This window comes from Mirounga angustirostris, unplaced genomic scaffold (genome assembly GCF_029215605.1).
Source record: "Mirounga angustirostris isolate CCGP_5_RB_7025 unplaced genomic scaffold, mMirAng1.0.hap1 SCAF_12, whole genome shotgun sequence".
Taxonomy (NCBI): domain Eukaryota; kingdom Metazoa; phylum Chordata; class Mammalia; order Carnivora; family Phocidae; genus Mirounga; species Mirounga angustirostris.
This window is the reverse complement of record NW_026991720.1, coordinates 5,124,733-5,145,070: the sequence shown is the minus strand read 5'-3', so window position 1 is coordinate 5,145,070 and position 20,338 is coordinate 5,124,733. Positions and strand designations below refer to the sequence as shown.

Genomic DNA, 20,338 nt, shown 5'->3' with positions numbered 1-20,338 from the left:
GAAGATGTGATGGTTTGACGATGTGCCAACAGTCGCCCTGGGGCCCCACCGCTCCGTCTACACGGGCTCCTCTTCCACCACTCCTGCCCACTCCATACCAATGCCTCCATAAAGATATGGAGTGCAGGTCTCCCACGGCCCTTGATTCCTCTGCCAGCAGTAGGGCACAGACTTCGTCTCTAAATCCCATTTAAATATTTATCAGTAAGTATCTAAAACACAAAGATGGTATCTTCTATCCAAAAAGGACAGGGGGAGGCAAGCTTTTAACTACCGTCTTAGTGAACAGAGCCAGGAAATAGATGTATACATACTAACTCACATGTATACACACATCTATATTTCTGTATTTGTATAAATATTAAAAACCAGGAGTTTACATGGACTCCCTGATTCCAAACACCACAAAGTTCATTTTAGCCTTTGTTCATTGCCTTTGCTATAATATTTTTCACTTCCACAAAATAATCTAACACTACTTCTGAAGTAGTCTGTGACAAAAAGGGTGCTCACTGATCTATCACAGTCTTGATCTGGCCATCTAAGTATGTCCAGATTGCAGAATTTATTATTACGCATTATACTGTTCACAATTTCATGACATAAGCATTTCAATGTAATGTCACATTTCCAAAACAAGCACTCTAATTTGACTAAGCTTAAGGTGGGAGTTACTCATCCATGAAATTTAGGTCATTTTAATAATCTGAGTAAAGCTAATATTATACCAATTGAATAATTATTTGAATCTAAGTCCCTATCTTGACTACACTTTGAAAAGTTTTACCTATACTCCATCTGCTAAAGCCCACATAATTTCTACGATCAAATTCCATTTTTAACATTCCTTTGGAAAGGCTGTTTCACGTCTCTCAAATATAACTGTCAAAAATCAAAGGGAATTTGTAGGCAGCTAGCAATTTCACTTCATAGGGTTTGTTTCCTTTATAGATGGAAGGTAAATGTTGCATTTATTTTTGTGCTCGTTTCAAAACCACATGCAAATCTCAGTGAAAACTTTAAAAAACAGTAGACTGTGTACATGGTATTACTTTGGGATGGTGCCAAAAAGATGAACTGAACTGCCAACTTGACTGTAAAGAAAGATCTGGATCAATTTTTAAAACAACTAACAGAGCTAACGCACATTGTGGACTAAAGACCTGTCAAATGCTGTCTCTTAATGTTAAATCTTAATCGAATCGTTTTGTCTTAAAGAGTAACCACACAGATATATAAATATAGTTAGAAATTCTCATTTCTAAAATTTTTAACTTCTGATTTAAATGTAAAATATTTGTTTTTAAGATCTACATTTATTGCACAGCTTAATATATATATTCTACTGGTATGCACAAACTACGCTTGGATATAAAATTAAAAATTCCTATTTTAAGGGTTTTTACATTATAGTAATCATTTAATAAACAATTCCTGCAAGTGAACCTTTATGTTGACTAGAGTAAATGTTATGAAACTGTGGCTTAATTAAATATTTGTTACTTCTACTTACTTCTGTGCTCCCTGAGACAACAGCTTTGTCCACGTTCACTAATGATGGTTCCTCCATCTGGCACACTCCCAGTGACCACTCCACACAACGGTGATGGGCCCAACAAGTGCCTAAAATGGTTGAAGTGAAAAGAAGCAAATGAATAAACATGAAGCATATTAATGCTAATAAGATGTAAAGCCCCCAAACTAACTCTGACATGTAGACACACAATGGCACCCTGTATTTGTGATCACACTAAAGCAGTCAGCCCTTCCCAAATGTATCATCTGGGAACTTGTTAGAAATGCAAAATATCAGAGTGCCTGGGTGGCTCAGTCAGTTAAGCATCTGACTCTTGATTTTGGCTCAGGTCATGATCTCAGGGTCCCAGGATCGAGCCCCGCATCAGGCTCTGTGCTCAGCAGGGAGTCTGCTTGAGGATTCTCTCTCCCCCTCTCCCTCTCCCTCTGGCCCTCCCTCCATGCTCTTGCGCACAGTCGTGCTCTCTAATATTTAAAAAATTTTTTTAGGGCGCCTGGGTGGCTCAGTCGGTTAAGCGACTGCCTTCGGCTCAGGTCATGATCCTGGAGTCCCGGGATCGAGTCCCGCATCGGGCTCCCTGCTTGGCAGGGAGTCTGCTTCTCCCTCTGACCCTCCTCCCTCTCATGCTCTCTCTATCTCATTCTCTCTCTCAAATAAATAAATAAAATCTTTAAAAAAAAAAAAAAAAAAAAAAAAAAATTTTTTTAAAAATGCAAAATATCATATCACAACCAAGACCCACTGAATCAAAAAGTTTTGTAGTGGCGCCCAGAAATCTATGTTTTAACAAGCCCTCTAGGTGATTCTGATGCACACAAGTTTGACAATCACTGAAGGAGTGATTATTTCAACAAAAAATGAGTTCTTAGTCATTTTATTTAAATATTACTATATTTTATTTGGTATCTTTACATAAAAAATAAAGGACATTATATAATACTTTATGACAAAAAGGATGAATGGCAAATAAGCTACATATACACCTCCAGTCTGCTTCATCCCACACCAAGAGCCCACATCAATCACTAAAAACAGTTCAGTCTTTCAATTCTCTACCACACAACACTTGAACCACTAACAATCAATATGTAGTTCAACTGAAATTAACTCAAAATCCCAAAAGCACCATATCATGATTATGGGTTATAAGATAGCCACACGGCTAAGATCTACTGTCTTTCACCCTGCATTAAATAGGCCCAGACATCCAAGTTCCCCAACTTCTCACAGTTCCTTTTAAAAATTTTCTTTCCTCAATTATCAAACCTCCATGGCCCTACTGTCTACATAAGAATAAACACAAAGATTTATAAAAGCATCCAGCTCAGCATTGGCCCTGTGCAGATACTAAATAAATTACATATACACAATTAGACAATTTATTTTACCTAAGCAAGCATACTTAAACAATGACATTTTTTACAATGTGATCATAATTATTTCTAGATAAAAGGTAATTACTATTAAGTTGATAACTCACTAAAATTAAAATGTCTACAGAATCATCAAAAACTAATGATGTAATGTATGGTGATTAACATAATAAAATAAAAATAAATAAATAAAAAATGTCTACAGAATCAAGAGACAGTTATCCACTGAAGACCAGCTCCTACCTGTAGGATCAAATAAGGCTTGGATATCAATAGCATCTGGAAGGCCAACCAGACTGAGTTCATCCCATAATTTACCAGCCTGATCATCTGAAGTGGTCTGCGTGCTTACACTTACACAAGATACTGTATTCTGCAGAGGAGACCGTTCTCTGGAAAAATAAAATAAAACAAAACAAATGTGAAAGTGGTAACAAGTAGATAATTATTTTGTTTATAACAACTTAATATAATGTATTGCCAAATCAATTTTAATTTATTAGGCATAAACTGTCATAAAACAACTTGTAGAATACAACTGTTATTATTCATAGTGTAATATAAAACTGGGTTGCTATATTTTATCATGTAAGCAACAACTAAAAAGAAAGTACCAAATCCATAAGGAAGTGTTAAAAATTACAGTTACAAATTTATTTTGCCATTCTATAATTTTTTTAATGACACTCTAATATTCTAACCAGGAACTATATTTTATCACATAAAATAAATATTCCCTTCAGCCTTACTTAAACGCTTATGAAACATAACTGGATCAGAAATCTTAATTTGCTTTATTGTGAGCACTAGCATAACGGAGCTGGCAGTTAACGTTATGTGAAGAAAGGTTATTTCCCAGGGGAAATGAAAACCCACTACAAAGTGTGAAGAGGGAGGTGGTGGGAGCAGACGTGTCAGCTGTAGCTTTCTTACAGGCCTCTCAACAAATCTCGACAGCTGGTCTGTGGCATGATGTTGCAAGTACTCTCTAGTAAGACTTGACCTCACAAGTCAGAAGTAAAATGCAAAAACAAAATAGCTACTAGTGGCGTGGGGAATAAAGAAGACAATGTAACAGTAAAAACAGCAGTATAGAAATGAACACTGAATAATAAAGCATACAACACATGGGCGATTTCAGACTTTCAAAGCCTTCAAACTTCAGCTACTAATTGAGTAAACATTAAATATGGGAAATCAGATGACTGGCACTAAAACTTTAATCTTCTCCTGATATCATAGTATTTAACCTGATCATAATTCTGGATTAAATCACTATTGAATATAGATCATAACTCACTGCACTTCTGTATGCTGGATATTTATCATGATTCCTATTAAGAGAAAATCAGCACAATGACCAGGGTACTAAACATTTTTATACCTGGAATCATTGAAAGAAAAAAAGTATTAACATATTTCAATAAGTACATTTAAATATCAAACCATATAAAAATAACCAGTATTTTTTATGTTCAGCATTAGAAATGCATAGACTCACTTTTTTAGCATGCTATTCTAACTTTAAATTCTCATTCTTATAAATGCCCCCAATATAATGAGAACAAACTCTTTCCTATAAATATGATCTCCATTCCTACAAATAGATTCTTCATTACTAATCATTGTTCTTTTGTTGGGAGAGGGGAAAAAGACGAACAGTTCATCTATAAAGATTAATGTACTGTTCTAAGATATTTCCTTTGTACCAGTATTTGATGGGGGAGATGGGTATAAAAACTAATGAAATGACTAATCAGTCTATTACTAACCAATTCCTAACCACTAGCTTAATCATATTTCATCTTTAGGTTCTGCAACCAGTTTTTATGGATATACCATATCAGTAAGATGCTGATGTCAACCCTAAGGATGACAGCAGCCCAACTTAGGAAAGACCATCAGGAGAAGACAGCTGAAACACATACCCCCAAAATTTAAGTCTAAAACAAAAGAGAAAAAGAACCCCCAATTACATATTCTTACAATTTAATGCCATCAAGAGAGAAAAATTCTTTTTAAAACCTCCTTTTCATATTACAAACAAAAACAAACTTATGTGGTTTCTATTCATCAGTAATATATTTTATAACTATTTAAAATCATTACCAAATTGTCTACCCCTAAATGAATTCCAAATTTTATAAATGTGTTTTATTCCTAAAGTCCATTAACTGTCTTGTTATCATTACTTAATACATTGGTAAACACTAAGTGTATATAAAGACTAAACCAAGGATCCTTTTTACATACTTATCTTAGCCCACAAAAGTTTTCACCAAAAATTAACTCAGCTTATAAAATAAGTAAACGAAGCCCAACTGTATTTCCCAGAATAAATGTTTATGTAATTGCCATTATTCAAAGGCAGAACATGAGGATATGAGATATAAGCTGGTTCGGTCCATTAGATTTGCTAATTACTGATGGACATTACAAGTTTGCTAGACTTTTGATGTATTTTATTAGGATGTGAGCACTCAATTGATTCCAAAAGGAAAAGCTCTTCTGTATGATCTAGCTCTGGCCTTTCAAACATCAAGACACTAAACATAGGACTTCTAAACTTCCTTAAGCTGTTCCACCTTAAATTTTTTAAAAGATTCTTTCTTGTTATTGTTTCATTTCCTACTTCAGGTCTTCAAGGCATTGGCAGCAGTCCAAAAGAAGGAGCCAATCACATAAGGACAGCACAACAATGCCTTAGTACCTAAATTTGGATAGAAGCCAGATAAGCACTTGGATGATTACATCATCACCCTCAAGGGGCAGAGCTGGTTGGCCTTCCAAGCTAAATTAATTTTACACTTTCTCATGGACTACAGAAACTTCTACTCCCTTAACTACCAGAGCCAAATCCACATATTAAGATAGCCTTTAAACAAAACTTAGCAACATACAAAAAAAAATTTTTTTAACTCCAAAATTAAACATATCAGAGAGAAGTTTTAGGTAACTATAATGTTGATGAATACAGACACACATGTATAGTTATACAAATACTTTAGTAAATTATTTCATTAAAAAAGAAAAGAGCTTCTTCTTTAACTTTAGAAAGGGCATTCTGAGCATACAATTACTTAGAAAGTTAACCCTGTATTATAACAGATTATAGGACAGCTCAATATTCTCTGAACCATAAAAATAACTTAAATGACAAATTAAGAACATGGGTAAAGGAAAAAAAAAAAAGAACATGGGTAGAGAAAACCATCTTGGTTTTCTCATTCTGTTAGGTTATATTCTTACAATCAAAAACTTATTCAAAGAACAAAAGAAAGACTTCACTGATCTATTTTACCTTCCTTCCATAAACTCCTTCTAGGTTTATGTTATGTTCTTTAAAGATTTCTTCTAAAGGTTAACTTTTGTGATCACACTGATTTTAAAATACGATTAAGATAACACACTTTTTTACACAAGAAATTTTGAGAAATGGAGTGTTTTATGGTGGTAATGGTGAGGCATAAAGCATCCTACGAATGTTGAAAAACATGAGAAATGATTCAGTAACAACCCCATTTATCTATTCGCTGAGATGAAAATACATTATAGATAGCCTTACTGCAGTCCAACCATTTATTCAAAATTGCTTACTTTCTCTGTCCTCTTTGTTTTCGTGGTGCTGAGTTTTGTATTTTCTCACAGGTTCCATTGCTGTTGTCATCAATGTCCTTCTTGCTAGAAGGCTGGCTTTTCCACGGCAACATAAACCCAGGCGTTACTCTAAATTGTTTTAAGTCTCCTTGTCCTAAGGAACTTTTTTCACCACAGTAACAAAAAGCGCAGAGCTGTTCACTGGTTGAAATGAAAAGTAAGAAAGACAGAGAAGGAGAAAGTAGTTTTATTCAACTATTTGTAAAGTGACAGACCATAGGTACTTGTGCTTTAAAATTAAATATTACGACGTTAGCGCAAGCTAAGCTTGAGTATGTATAGGCTATAAGAACAATTAAGTTTAATAATCAATTATACATTAGCAATTCATAGCATGACTTTTTAAAGTAGACCTACCAAATCAAAAAATTCCAGCTTGTACTTAAAAGAACAATTTTATTTTAATCTAATTCAAGAAAAATGGAAGTAATAAAGAAGAATAAAGAAGGTAAAGCTGAGACTGGGAAAGAGGGAAGAGTTTAATGGCCACTGGACAACATACCAGCTGGAAAACCTGTGATGACAAAGTTTTATTGAAGCACCTGATGGACCATTCTTTATGCATGACACAGATACAAAACACACGCGAACATAGAGACATAAAAATGTAGATTTAAGGGCTTACTGGGGTAAGTAGTCAGTGATGAGGGGTGTGTGTGAAAGAGTTCAATAGGAGTGGAAAAGGGATAAATAGGTAGGGCACAGGCGATTTTAGGGCAGTGAAACTATTTCCCATGATACACTGTAATGGCAAATGCATGACATCAGGCATTTGTCAAGACTGATAGAACTATATAAGATAAAGAATGAACCCTAATGTAAACTATGGTGTTTAGTTATTAGTAATGTATCAATACTGGTTTATCAATTGTAACAAATGTACCACACTAAGGCACAATGCTAATAAAGGGGAAACTCAGGGAAGGAGGGTGGGCTGGGAATGGGAACTCTGTACCATCTGCTCAATTTTTCTGAAAACGTAAATTTATTCTAAACAATAACATCTACTAACTACAATAAAATTAAAAAGTTAAAAGACAAAAACAATATATGCTTATGGAATAGATGCTTAATAAGGGACCTTAGAAAGAATAGAATTCAAAGACTGCTCCTTGAAAGGAGAACCCTCTTGCACTGCTGGTAGGAATGTAAACTGGTGCAGCCACTGTGGAAAACAGTATGGAGGGTCCTCAAAAAGTAAAAAATAGAACTATTCTATGATCCAGCAATCACACTCCTGGGTATTTACCCGAATACAAAAACACAAACTCAAAGGTACGCATGCACTCCCTACGTTTACTGCGGCATTATTTACAATAGCCACGATATGGACACAGCCCAAGTGTCCGCTGACTGATGAATGGATAAGATGTGGTATACATACAATGGAATATTAACCATAAAAAAGAATGAAATCTTCCCATCTGCAACAACATGGATGGAGCTAGAGACTACTATGCTAAGCGAAATAAGTCAGAGAAAGACAAATACAATATGATTTCACTCATGTGGAATTTTGTTGTTGTTTTGGGGGTTTTGTTTTTTAAAGATCACGTACATCTTTGACTTTTTATTACAGAAACTTTTGAACAAAGATATAAAAGTAGAATAATAGTTCACAAATGCTCATGAACCCATCAATCAGCTTTACCTGTTAGCAGTATTTTGTTTTTCTCATTTTATCCATCCACCCCTTATTTTATTTTTATTTATGATGGAGTATTTTATTTTATTCCAGTTTTTGTTTAAATTCCCATTAGTTAACACAGTGCAGTTAATTAGTTTCAGGTGCAGAACCTAGTGATTCTTCACTTCCATACAACACCAGGTGCTCATCAGGACTAGTGCCCTCCTTATAATCCCCGTCACCTATTTCATCCATTCCCCAGAAACATACCTTCCCTGCGTAACCCTCAGTTTGTTCTCTAGAGTTAGGAGTCTGTTTCATGGTTTGTGTCACTCTCTTTTACTTTTTCTTTTCCTTTTGCTGATATGTGGAATTTAAGAAACAAAACAGAAGAACAATGGCGGGGGGAGCAGCAAAACAGAAAACAGATTCTTAACTACAGAGAACATACTGCTGGTTGGGAGAGGGGAGGTGGGTGGGAGGACGGGAGAAACAGGTGATGGGGATTAAGGAGTGCACTTGTTGTGGGGTGCCTGGGCGGCTGCCTTCGGCTCAGGTCATGATCCCAGGGTCCTGGGATCATGCCCCACATCGGGCTCCCTGCTTGGCAGGAAGCCTGCTTCTCCCTCTCCCACTCCCCCTGCATGTGTTCCCTCTCTCGCTGTGTCTCTCTCTGTCAATAAATAAATAAAATCTTTTTTAAAAAAAAAAGGAGTGCACTTGTTGTGATGAGCGCTGGGTGATGTGTGGAAGTGTTGAATCACTACTGTACACCTGAAACTAACATTACACTGTATTTTCTTTTTAAGATTTTATTTATTTGACAGACACAGAAAGAGCAGGAACACAAGCAGGGGGAGCGGGAGAGGAAGAAGCAGGCTTCCCGCCGAGCAGGGAGCCCGATGTGGGGCTCGATCCCAGGACCCTAGGATCATGACCTGAACCGAAGGCAGCCGCCCAGCAACTGAGCCACCCGGGTGCCCCACATTACACTGTATTTTAACGAACTGGAATTTAAATAAAAACTTTAAAAAAATACCAGAATAAAGAAAAACAGTATTTCTTAGCTTTAAAAAAAAATATATTTCATTCATTATGGATTTTTTTGCATTGATGTTAAATTTTTTAAAATATTGTTTTAGGTGCATCTGGGTAGCTCAGTCAGTTAAGCATCTGACTCTTGATTTCAGCTCAGGTCATAATCTCAGGGTCATGTGAGATTGGGCTCTGCACTCAGTGGGAAGTCTGCTTGAGATTCTGGCTCTCCCTCTGCCCCTCCCTCTACTCTCAAGTAAATAAAATCTTTAAAAAAATAAATTGTTTTAAAGTATTACTTAAATTTTTGTCACCATAAAAATGAAAAAATATTTAAAAATTATAATAAAGAGAATAAAAGGACTGCTCCTCTTGGATATATTTTCTCTTCATGACTATATTTACAGCTGCTGCACCCAAACCTTACTTCTCAGGCACTGAAGTTTGCACCATAACCTCGTACTATCTACTCCATGAACTTTCATAATGTCTTACATTACAGGTGATAAACTATAATATTTTTAGGGAACTTTTTTTTTTATCTTAAGTTAAATTCAAATTGTGCCCCTCAACTAATTACCTATTTACGTTTTTCAATTTCATGATAAACTGTGTTGTCCACTGAAATAGACGGAAAGACACACATATACATACACACACTTAAATGTGGTCTACTTTTAGAAAAATAAGGTTGAAAGGGAAAAAAAATGGTTCTTGTAATCCGTGTTCTCATTGCAACTCTCATACATCATTAGTGAGAACGCAAAACAGCAGGGCCACACATGGAAGACACGTTGGCGTTTTCAAATTACCTTTCTCCTAGCCTACGTATTTATCTAAGTGAAATAAAAACCCTATGTTCACACCAAAACCTGTGAGTGAATATTTATACCAATGGTATTCATAATTGCCCAAAACTGGAAACTACCCAAATATTCCTAAACTAGGAAATGGATAAACTGTGGTAGGAGCCTCCATAAAAAAGAATCCTGTTCGGCAATAAAAAGGAGGCAACTACTGATACATACAATAACACAGATGAGTAAAAAGGCCAGAAAAAGAGTAAAAAAGGCTTTAGCTAAGTAAAAAAGGCCAAAATCAAAAGAACACATACTCTACAATTCCATTTCTATGTTATTGCAAAGGCAAAACGACAGGGACCTACAGAAGACAAGCAGCTGCCAAGGGTGGAAGCTGGAGTCAGGGTTGGCAACAAACAGGCTTCAGGGGCTTTTTCAGTATGATGGGCTGTTCTTCATCTCGTGGTGGTAGTGGTTATGTCATTGTACACAACTGTCAACTCACGAAATGGGTGAATTTCACTGTATATAAATTAAACCTCAATTTTTAAAACTGGGGGGGAAATTAGGGGGTCAAGCAATTTTTAAAACTGGGGGGGAAATTAGGGGGTCAAGACAAGGGAAACAGAAATAAGGAAGAATGTAATCTAAAATAACTACAGCATGAGGGCGCCTGGGTGGCCCAGTGGGTTAAGCATCTGTCTTCAGCTCAGATCATGATCCCAGAGTCCTGGGATCAAGTCCTGCATCAGGATCCCTGCTCAGTGGGGAGCCTGCTTCTCCCTCTCCTCCCTGCTCGTATTCTCTCTCAGTATCTCTGTTGCTCTCTCTCTCAAATAAATTAAAAAATCTAAAATAAAATAAAAATAAAATAACTATAGCATGAGATGCTAGATGAGAGATGCAAAAAGATGAAAATATGATAAAGCACTTACACTGTTAAGACTAAGAAACCAATTGGAATGGTAAGTTTGAATTCTTTCAAAATTAAATTCAATAGGGTAAAGAGATGAGGTTTGACTTTTAAGGGAAACTATCTTAAAAAACAAAATATAATGTATAATCAATAGAAAATAATTATCAATCCAATAGAAAACAGAAAAAAGTACTGCCTTCACAGAACTCACATGATATTGATAATTAAATAATCAAATGAACTGTTGAGAAATAACAAGTGCTACTAAGAAAAATAAAGCAGTGGGGACCCCTGGGTGGCTCAGCTGGTTAAGCATCTGCCTTCAGCTCAGATCATGTTCCCAGGGTCCTGGGATCAAGTCTCACATCAGGCTCCCTGCTCAGCGGGGATTCTACTTCTCTCTCTCCCTCTGCCCCTCCCCACTGCTCATGCTCATGTTCTGTCTCTCAAATAAATAAATAAAACCTTTAAAAAAAAAAAAGAAGAAGAAGAAAAGAAAAAGAAAGCAGGATTAATGGGTAAAGTCTGTTGGGGATTGTTTTATTTTTCAGCCTACTCTTTTGAGAATTTTCAAACCTTCCGCAAAGTGGGGAACAAACCATGTATGGATGAGGTATCTAGTATACACCTCCAAATGGAGATGTCAAACAGACGGATAGGAAGGTCTGCAGTTTGGAGAAAGGTCAGTCCTGGAAATATAAATATGGGGTTCATCATCACACTGAATGAGCATTCCCAGAGTGCGAGTAGAGATAAAAGTATGCATGCTGAAGACTCCACTGAGGACCCAACCTTTTAAAAGCAGGGAGTCTCTGCAAAAGCCAGCAAAAAATGAGGAGGCAGGGGTGTCGAAAGCAAAAGAAAAAAAACATTTCAAGAAGATGGGAGTATTCAACTGATAAATGATTTTATAGTTTTATTCATGCCTTTCAAATAAGGTCTAAAAAACTCCAAGACTTCAAAGCTGAAGTATACACAGATAGGTTATAATGTCCTCTATCTTTTTTTAAAGAATGAAGAAAGAGTAAGGAACAAGAGTATAAAAGTTTACAGGTAAATATCAAAAATCAATCCTTACACTAAAAGCTTGGAGTTATTTCTTTGGCTAGGACTAGCGTGCTGGTGATTCTCTGTTCTGGTCTGTGGAGGGGTACATGCTAGTCTACTGGTCTGTTCTATAATCACCTAAGCCCACAGACACTTTACCCCAACAACACACAGAGGCATCAGCCATAAATCTAAAACTATTAAATAATAAAATCCCATCTAAGCTTGTACTCTCTGAATTCTCTCTATAGCAGCTCCCCACCTGTCACTAATCCCCAATCCAGCTGCATTCATTCTCTAACCTGATTTTGGCTTCTACACCAACAGAGACCAGGGAGCTCGCAGATTCCTCAGACACAGAACGCTGAAGGACTGGGATCGGCCGTTTGCTGTTGTCCACTTCTGCTTCAGCATCTTCTTCTGCAGACTGTTCTTTGATTTCTGCTTAATAGTGAACAAGAGGATTAAAAAAGTCATTTTTGCATTTAAATCAATCTTTGGTGAATTTATCTGTAAAGCATACATGGCATGGGAAGAAGATTCAAAGAGCAATGGCAGCACTTCACTAATACAGGAAAAGTTTATGTATGTAATGGCATGGTTTATATTTACTCTCTATTGCAACATGATCATTGAAATAATGTGAAACATAGCACACTTTTTTGTGTGCACTTTACAACTGACTCAGTGGAGTTTCATCTTAGTAATAACTGTTAAGAACTTTATTTGTAGGATTATAGCAGTTCATCTACAGAACAAATGTATTTCAAAGTGACACACTTAAAAGAAGGTTCTTCACAATTTATAAACAAAATTATCATTCATTTAAAACAATCATTACAGCCTAATTAATAGCCATTCTAAAGGTAAATAATTGAAGAGAACACATCTTGACTCCATTGCCTTTTTCATTTACCCTCAAGACTCCAACCCCAAACACTTCACACATACTATCGTAGGAGGCAAGTTAACAAACACTATCACCCATAATATCATGTGTCTCTTTAAATAAAAACGATCTATCCACTCTTGGAGACTGCATCACCAGACATGAACAGGCGCTGTCCCTCCACCAGTGCTCCTGATGCAATCCCACGCTCCAGTCGGTCCTTCTTTCCTAACCCGAAATTTACTTAGACCTTTCCGCACCACCACCCCAAACCAAAGAAACAAATACCAAGCACTTATAGTCCTTCAAACTCCTCCTCTCTTTCTTTCCTTCTCCCAGTAAAATTCAGGAAATGGGACTTTGGAGGGGCCGCACTCCATTACCTTCCTAATGGGCATCCTCCCACTGCAATGCTGTTCTCCCCACCACGACCGACAGCAACAGAACTCACAATCCAGGGGTTCCTTGCAAGCCTTTCAACTTCCCAGAAATTCATCTGGCACCAAGGACAACCTCCTCCTCAGTGAAAGGCTCTCCCACCTTCTATAAGCAGGAGATGTAATGGATTCCTACAGGCTTCAGAATCATCAAGGCTCTCAAGTACCAGTTCTACCAGCTATTGTCTATACAATTTATATAAAGTCATCTCCCAAATTCTCCACATCTCACCTGCAAAACCAAAACGCTACCATGTATCTCACATGGTTGCTAACGAAAATTAAATGACCTAATATCTGTCTCTTCATCTGGTTTCTTTTCAACCTCTACATGTGGGAATAGCCCTTAGGATGTCCTTATTTGCTCTTTCTTCTTGAAGAACTTAATGATTATCCAGGTTTCAACGGTCTCCTCTGGACTTCCTGGTCATCAGCTGACATCTGCAGGCCTGGCTCCTCTCTTGAGTTTGAGACCACACTTGAACTGCATTCTGGACATATCCAGCAGTTGAACACTAAATTCCACACCAATTTTGATCTCACATCTCTCAGATCAGCTCTTCAATCTGACTTTCCTATTTTTATAACTATCAAAGTCTCCTAAATTCATAAGGAAGTTTAGGTAAGTGTTTTGACAAATAACTTTGAGAACTATTAATTGTTCAGTTAGAAAAACTACAAATAATTATAAGTCTTGTCAAATCATGAAATGAATGATGAAATAAAGCATCAAACATGCTTCAGACAGTTTTGGTTCTATTTAAAATAACATTGTTCTGAGCGCCTGGGTGGCTCAGGTGGTTAAGCGACTGCCTTTGGCTCAGGTCATGATCCTGGAGTCCCAGGATCGAGTCCCACATCCGGCTCCCTGCTCAGCAGGGAGTCTGCTTCTCCCTCTGACCCTGCCCCCTCTCATGCTCTCTCTTATCTCTCATTCTCTCTCTCAAATAAATAAATAAAATATTTAAAAAATAAAATAACATTGTTCTGGGGCGCCTGGGTGGCTCAGTAGTTAAGCGTCTGCCTTTGGCTCAGGTCATGATCCCAGGGTCCTGGGACTGAGCCCCACATCCGGCTCCCTGCTCAGCAGGAAGCCTGCTTCTCCCTCTCCCACTCCTCCTGCTTGTGTTTCCTCTCTCGCTATGTCTCTCTGTCAAATAAATAAAATCTTAAAAAAATAATAATAATAATTGTTCTTTCTTAAATTGAAATAGTAAAGTTGACCATAAATCAAGTGCTTCTGGCCGATCAATCATGTTGTCTGTCCTGTCTACCCCTAGCCACAAAACTGAGAGAGTACCTAGAATCAAATCTACAAAGTATATTTGTATCAAAGGATTATAAAAAGATTTGCAAACTTTACTACATTAAAATACTAAACTTCTATATAACAAAAGATATCATGAACAAAATGAAAAAGTACATCATAGATTGAAAGAAAATACATGTGATTTGTATCCACAAATAGGCATTCAAATCTAGAATATGTAAAGAACTTTGCATCATGAAAGATGAACAAGGCACATTACCCTACAGAAAAATGGACAGAGGATTTCTTTTACACCCAAATTTCAAAAGGGCACATAACTTCTTAGCTACTATTTCTCAACCTTCTTTGTAGCTAATTGTGGCAAATTCTCACCAATACAGTATGACCGAAAGTGACCGTGCAATTTCTACGTCACCTAACAGGCAGGGATTTGCTCTAGACTAAATTATGTTCCCTCTTTCCTATGGACAGGAACACAGACACATCAGCAACCCAGATGCAATGCTGCCGATGAGAACAACACTCTCACGAAGGGCAGAAGAACAAGATGAAAGGAGTCTAGGTCCATAAACAACCACAGGGAGCAAAGATGCCTGAACCTCTCACTTTCAGAAATTCTGCATGAAAAAAAAATTAATTTGTTTTATTTACGCCACTGCTGTATTTTGGGGTCTCTGTTTACAGCATTTTAGCCCATGCCCCAATTAACACAAGAGTGGGGAACTGCAGTAACAAACACTTAAAATGTGGGTTGGTGATCAGGCAATGAGAACAGTGATACTAGAGTTTGGAAACCAACTGACCCTTTTTATGCTGTATCAAAATATTTGGTAGATCTGTGACCTGCAATAACTTGGAAAGCAGACCAGGTGCCTCCAGAGCCTATAGGTCTAGGGAAAGCATGTGGAAAGACCCAAAAGTTATTTTGTGTTGCCTGCCCTCTATGTGCTTTTATAACCAAAGACAGAAAGTAACATGGTTCCACGAGACAGAGTCCTCTGCCTATTATATTCAAAATACTATAAAATGACCATATATAAAAATGCCTTTAAGGAAGCATTTCATTTCTACCCAGAGATGCCCTGAGCACATGTGGGATATGCTCTTTTTGTACGATTCCTATTACTAGGTGATAAGGAAGGGTAAGAGTCAAGATAAGAGGAGTAATAACAAGAGTACCTCAGAAGCTCATAGATCCTGAGCCACATGGACCAGAGTCATGTGCCATTATATTGCCCTGGGAGACTTTTCTCCTAAGGGCCAGCTAGCTCTCCTAGCCTCCATCCCTAAACTGCATTCCCTCCAACAGGGTGCAGCCTGTCTGCTCTCTGATATATGCTGCTATCTACCACGTATGGCCTCTCGTCAAAATTCTTCTCCAGGCAAACTAGCACAATCCCAACTACTTCCTTATTTTGCTCTCCTTCAGAAAGAAAATACAGAACACTTTCAGTATGTTTAGGAGCTTTTTTGTTGCTTATAACTAAGGGGAAACCAGTAGGTTTCAGTGTCAATCTCTCAGTGTCTGTCTGCTCTGTCTCTCTCTCCCTCTCCTTCTCTCAAATTAGATCAGAAAGAGATGGCAAGGTTAAACATAAATGGTTTTTTGGTTTGTTTTTTTTTTTTAATTTTATTTATTTATTTGAGAGAGAGAGAATGAGAGACAGCACAAGAGGGAAGAGGGCAGAGGGAGAAGCAGACCCCCTGCTGAGCAGGGAGCCCGATGTGGGACTCAATCCCGGGACTCCAGGATCATGACCTGAGTCGAAGGCAGTCGCTTAACCAACTGAGCCACCCAGGCGCCCTTAAGCATAAATGTTAATGGTAGGCTGGTAGGTATTCAGGTACACAACCTTTAGAAATTAGGCTCCTTGCATTTCAGAGGAGCAAAAAACAGATTCAGACTAGAGGGAGTTTTTTTCCCCTAATGGGATCTGGAACTGGCCTGATCCACAAAGAGGATAATAGTAAGGCAGGCTTCACGAGTTCATCCTGTTCTCCTTTTGCTTCCAGCTATTACTGGGTCTGCCCCATGATCCTACCCTGGATCTGCTGAAGACATACTAGAGATTGATGGGTTTGGGCTGGGTTTTTGGTTTGGATTTTGTTGTTTTAGTCATTTGTTTTTTAAGGAATAAGGAGAAATAAAGAGGAATCTTATGACTGCTTCCTAGGGAGCAGTTCCAGCCACAAAACAGAAACAGGAAAAAGTATCCCTAAATATGTGAAACTATACATAAAGATCGAACCTATCTTTTTTAATTGTCACTCTTCGTTTAGTAGAAAAAATTAGATCTTACTATCTGTCAAAGTCAAGCCAGGACAATTAAACTAATGTTTATGTCTCTCTCTTCTCCTGAAACAGATTGCTCTGGCTGAAAATGATGCCATCCAAATATCCAACCAGAGATATCAACCAGAAATGCTCTGGTGAAATGACTGTAAACTCAATGACAACTGAAGGAAGAGTTCTGATGCCAGTACTTGCTTATCCACAGTTCACTACCAAAAATGCACTCTTGAACACCATCCTGGGCCTGTGCCAAAACCACAAAAGCTAGCCATTCAACTAGTAAAAGAGCCCAGGCTCGGCTACTTTGCAGAGTTTTTGCCTTTCATGGCATTCTATTCGTTCAAATGCCTAACAGTCTAAAACTATGAAATGGGAGTAAGCAGGCACTTTTTACATTTTAAAATTTTCCATGTTATATTTTTCTTTGATATAAAATATTTGGTGTATCTTTCTCCTTACTCTGAACTTGACCTAAAATAAAGGCAATGCTACTTGGTCACAAAATGTTTTAAAGCCAGAAGAGTCCACACTGACCACAGGGATGACAGAGAGAGGATTTTATCGGCAGCCCCTACCTGTGTGCAATCTTGAACCACTAGGTGGCGTATGTGCAGAGGTAACAATCCTAAAGAACCCAATCATGTGTGAGGAAGTTCGGAGAGAACCTGGACGGCCTGTGTACTTCATTCAGTGGCATGGCCGAAGTGCTGTGCAAATCTCTGGGGATGCACCAGTAAATCAGATCCAACCCCTGCCCCTAAACAATGCCAGTCCTCCCATGACTCTTACTTATAGTCCCAAACAGTTGCTTCTGTGAATGAATAGCAAAGGCTGTTTAGTCTGAGGTATTAGTTAAAATCAAAGGCTTGGAATCAAATGGTCCAGAATCTGCATTTGCAAGCCATGTGCCCTTGGCAAGTTAGCTCATCTCAATTTCAGTTCGTCAATCACTTAAAAGATAGCTAATACCACCTAGTATAAAACTCCCTTTAGGAGTAAAATAGATATTACACGTAAAGCACTCAGCCCAATGCCTTAAGTATATGGTAAGGGTAGGTATGTGGTTGCTATTCTGATTATCGACATTCACACATGATATTTTAACTATCTATTTACTTCCCCATCTAGTTAGGTATCACTCCCTAAGATACCAAACTCTCGATGCCAGATCACACATGATTACATTATATTGTGGGAAGTGATAAGAATAAAGAGAACATTTATTTAGGCAGCTTCTGGCTCTCTGCTGAGAAGTTAATAAATCATTACTTTAGAATGATTTTTACCAAACAAAACTTTGAGTAACTACTGTGTACCATATATTCTATTCAAATAGTAGCCAGTTTCTATAACAGAGTCAGGATTTCTACCCTCAATGGATCTAGTCAGGAGAGACAGTGAATAATAAATAATAATAGGATAGCACACTTGTCAGGATGGAGGTACAGGTGTGATGAGAGTCAATGGAAGAGGTGGGAGTACAGCTTAGAAAGGCTTCAAAAAGGCATTAAAAGCCAGCTAAAACTGAAAAGACAAATAGAGGTGTGCACCTAATAGTTCTCTCATTTAATTCTTCTCTTTTAAAAAACAACAGTAATATCTGACATATTATCCTCATTTACAAGGTAAGGAAACTAAAGTCAGGAAGTTAAACAACAAGCCAGAGATCACATAGCTAATATGAAGCAAAATGGGCTTCCAAGGCACAGGGATGCTCACCCCTGCTCACTTAACTGCCGTGTGCTCCCGGCAGTCTCTCACAGAGCCCAGAGGTTTTATGAATAGATTAACGTTAAAGGGAAATGTTAATATTTTACTAGCACCATGTTACTGAGGAAGCATTTGTTGAATATGAAGAATATGAAATGAAAACTGAAAATACAGTGTATTTCTGTTTATTTTTAAAGCCGTGCTGAGTAAAATTATTGAGTAAAGAGAGCATTTACCTCCCAGCCAACTTCATGGAAATAATACATTCTGATTTTGGACAATTAGGAAATTATTTCCCTCAAAGGTTAAGTAATTCTCTGTATGTATCCTAAAAATATATGCAGTAAACTCACCGACCTGACAGATTAGACTGTCAATGTCAAAACTATTCCAGCGTCTACGTATGGCCTCCCTTACTGATACATAACACATTCTTTCAAAGCACCCTATCTTTGAATGAATTTTAAAGATTGTATTTATTTAGGGGCAACCTGGGTGGCTCAGTCAGTTAAGCATCCAACTCTTGGTTTAGGCTCAGGTCGTGATCTCAGGGTGCTGAGATCAAGCCCAGCATCAGGCTCTGCGCTCAGCATGGAGTCTGCCTGAGATTCATTTGCTTTCTCCCTCTACCCGCCCCCCACTCAAAAAATTAAAAAGTAAAATAAAAAAATTTTTTAAATGTATTTACTTAATCAGGGGTTCTAGGATATTAGGAGGGAAAAATTTTTTACTAACCTTTGAAATTTAGAATCCTAAAAACTCCTTTCATTATGAATATATGCACAAGTAGAGTGATAGAGCAACTATATCTCTGTCACCAACAGAAAGCAGGTAATTTCTTATCACATTCAGTGTTTGCAGATATCCCACAATATCATTTACCTTCATCACTACTTGAAAATTATGGTAATTATTAAAATTAAATTAGGATTTATAATTTAAGTATAAATTTTTAAAAACACATTATGAAATTACAAATTTGGCTTTTTACTATTTTGACAATATTTCAATATAATCATTTATCTTTGCAAACGTATGTATTTTATTTTATTCATTTAAAAACATTATTTGGAAAATAGCCTGGCAAAGGTGTCAATGACACCCTACCAGATGATGCACTCTATAGAAACAGGCAATGTATCTGTTTTACAAACCATTCAGAGCAAAATCTGGATGATACCCAATAACTGATTAATTACATGTGGTGTAATTAATATCAAGCAAGCAGAAAAATCTTACTGTATACATGTACATAAAGAATCACAAAAAGCACAGAGAAAAACATACAAAATATTTTAAACATGCTAGTATTTACTAATTATGTTAACGAACACCAGCACTCACTGTCTACTTCTTATCCAAACAACATGCCTTGCTGCTGGTGCTTTAGTCAAACATTAAATAGAATAAAAATTTTTTCTCTCTCCTAACTTCCTTTACCTCCACAGAATGGTGATGCCTTTCATGCTTTCTTTATACTAAGACTACAGAATAAAACGTATCTAAGAAATTGTGTAATCACACCCTTTCCTTCTTTTGAACAGCAGTGGTCAAAATAAGCCTGCATTCTGACAGTTCTATTTTACATTCTGTTTGTATCTTACTGAATCTAGTGTATCCACTACATCCAAAATGTGTTGTACAGCGGAAGAATTAGCACTCTTTAGAAACAGTTACCCTATATTTATTCACTAAACTACTTAAAATATTGACACTAATAACATGAAGATAGTCACTACTTTCACAG

General features: G+C 37.2%; 1 protein-coding gene across 12 annotated transcripts in view; it reads right to left on the bottom strand.

Moving 5' to 3' along the window:
• The window catches only part of KMT2C (lysine methyltransferase 2C), a 270,063-nt gene that overhangs the window by 159,159 nt on the left and 90,566 nt on the right, over positions 1–20,338 (bottom strand). For 11 of the 12 annotated variants that reach the window (XM_064575699.1, XM_064575698.1, XM_064575700.1 and 8 more), the window contains exons 3-6: positions 12,295–12,436; positions 6,508–6,708; positions 3,154–3,302; positions 1,514–1,623 (exon numbers count right to left, since the gene is read on the bottom strand). In XM_064575699.1, coding sequence (XP_064431769.1) covers positions 1,514–1,623; positions 3,154–3,302; positions 6,508–6,708; positions 12,295–12,436 — 602 coding nt within the window. The remainder of the gene's footprint in view (positions 1–1,513; positions 1,624–3,153; positions 3,303–6,507; positions 6,709–12,294; positions 12,437–20,338) is intronic. The other variant, XM_064575695.1, reaches the window with a different exon arrangement.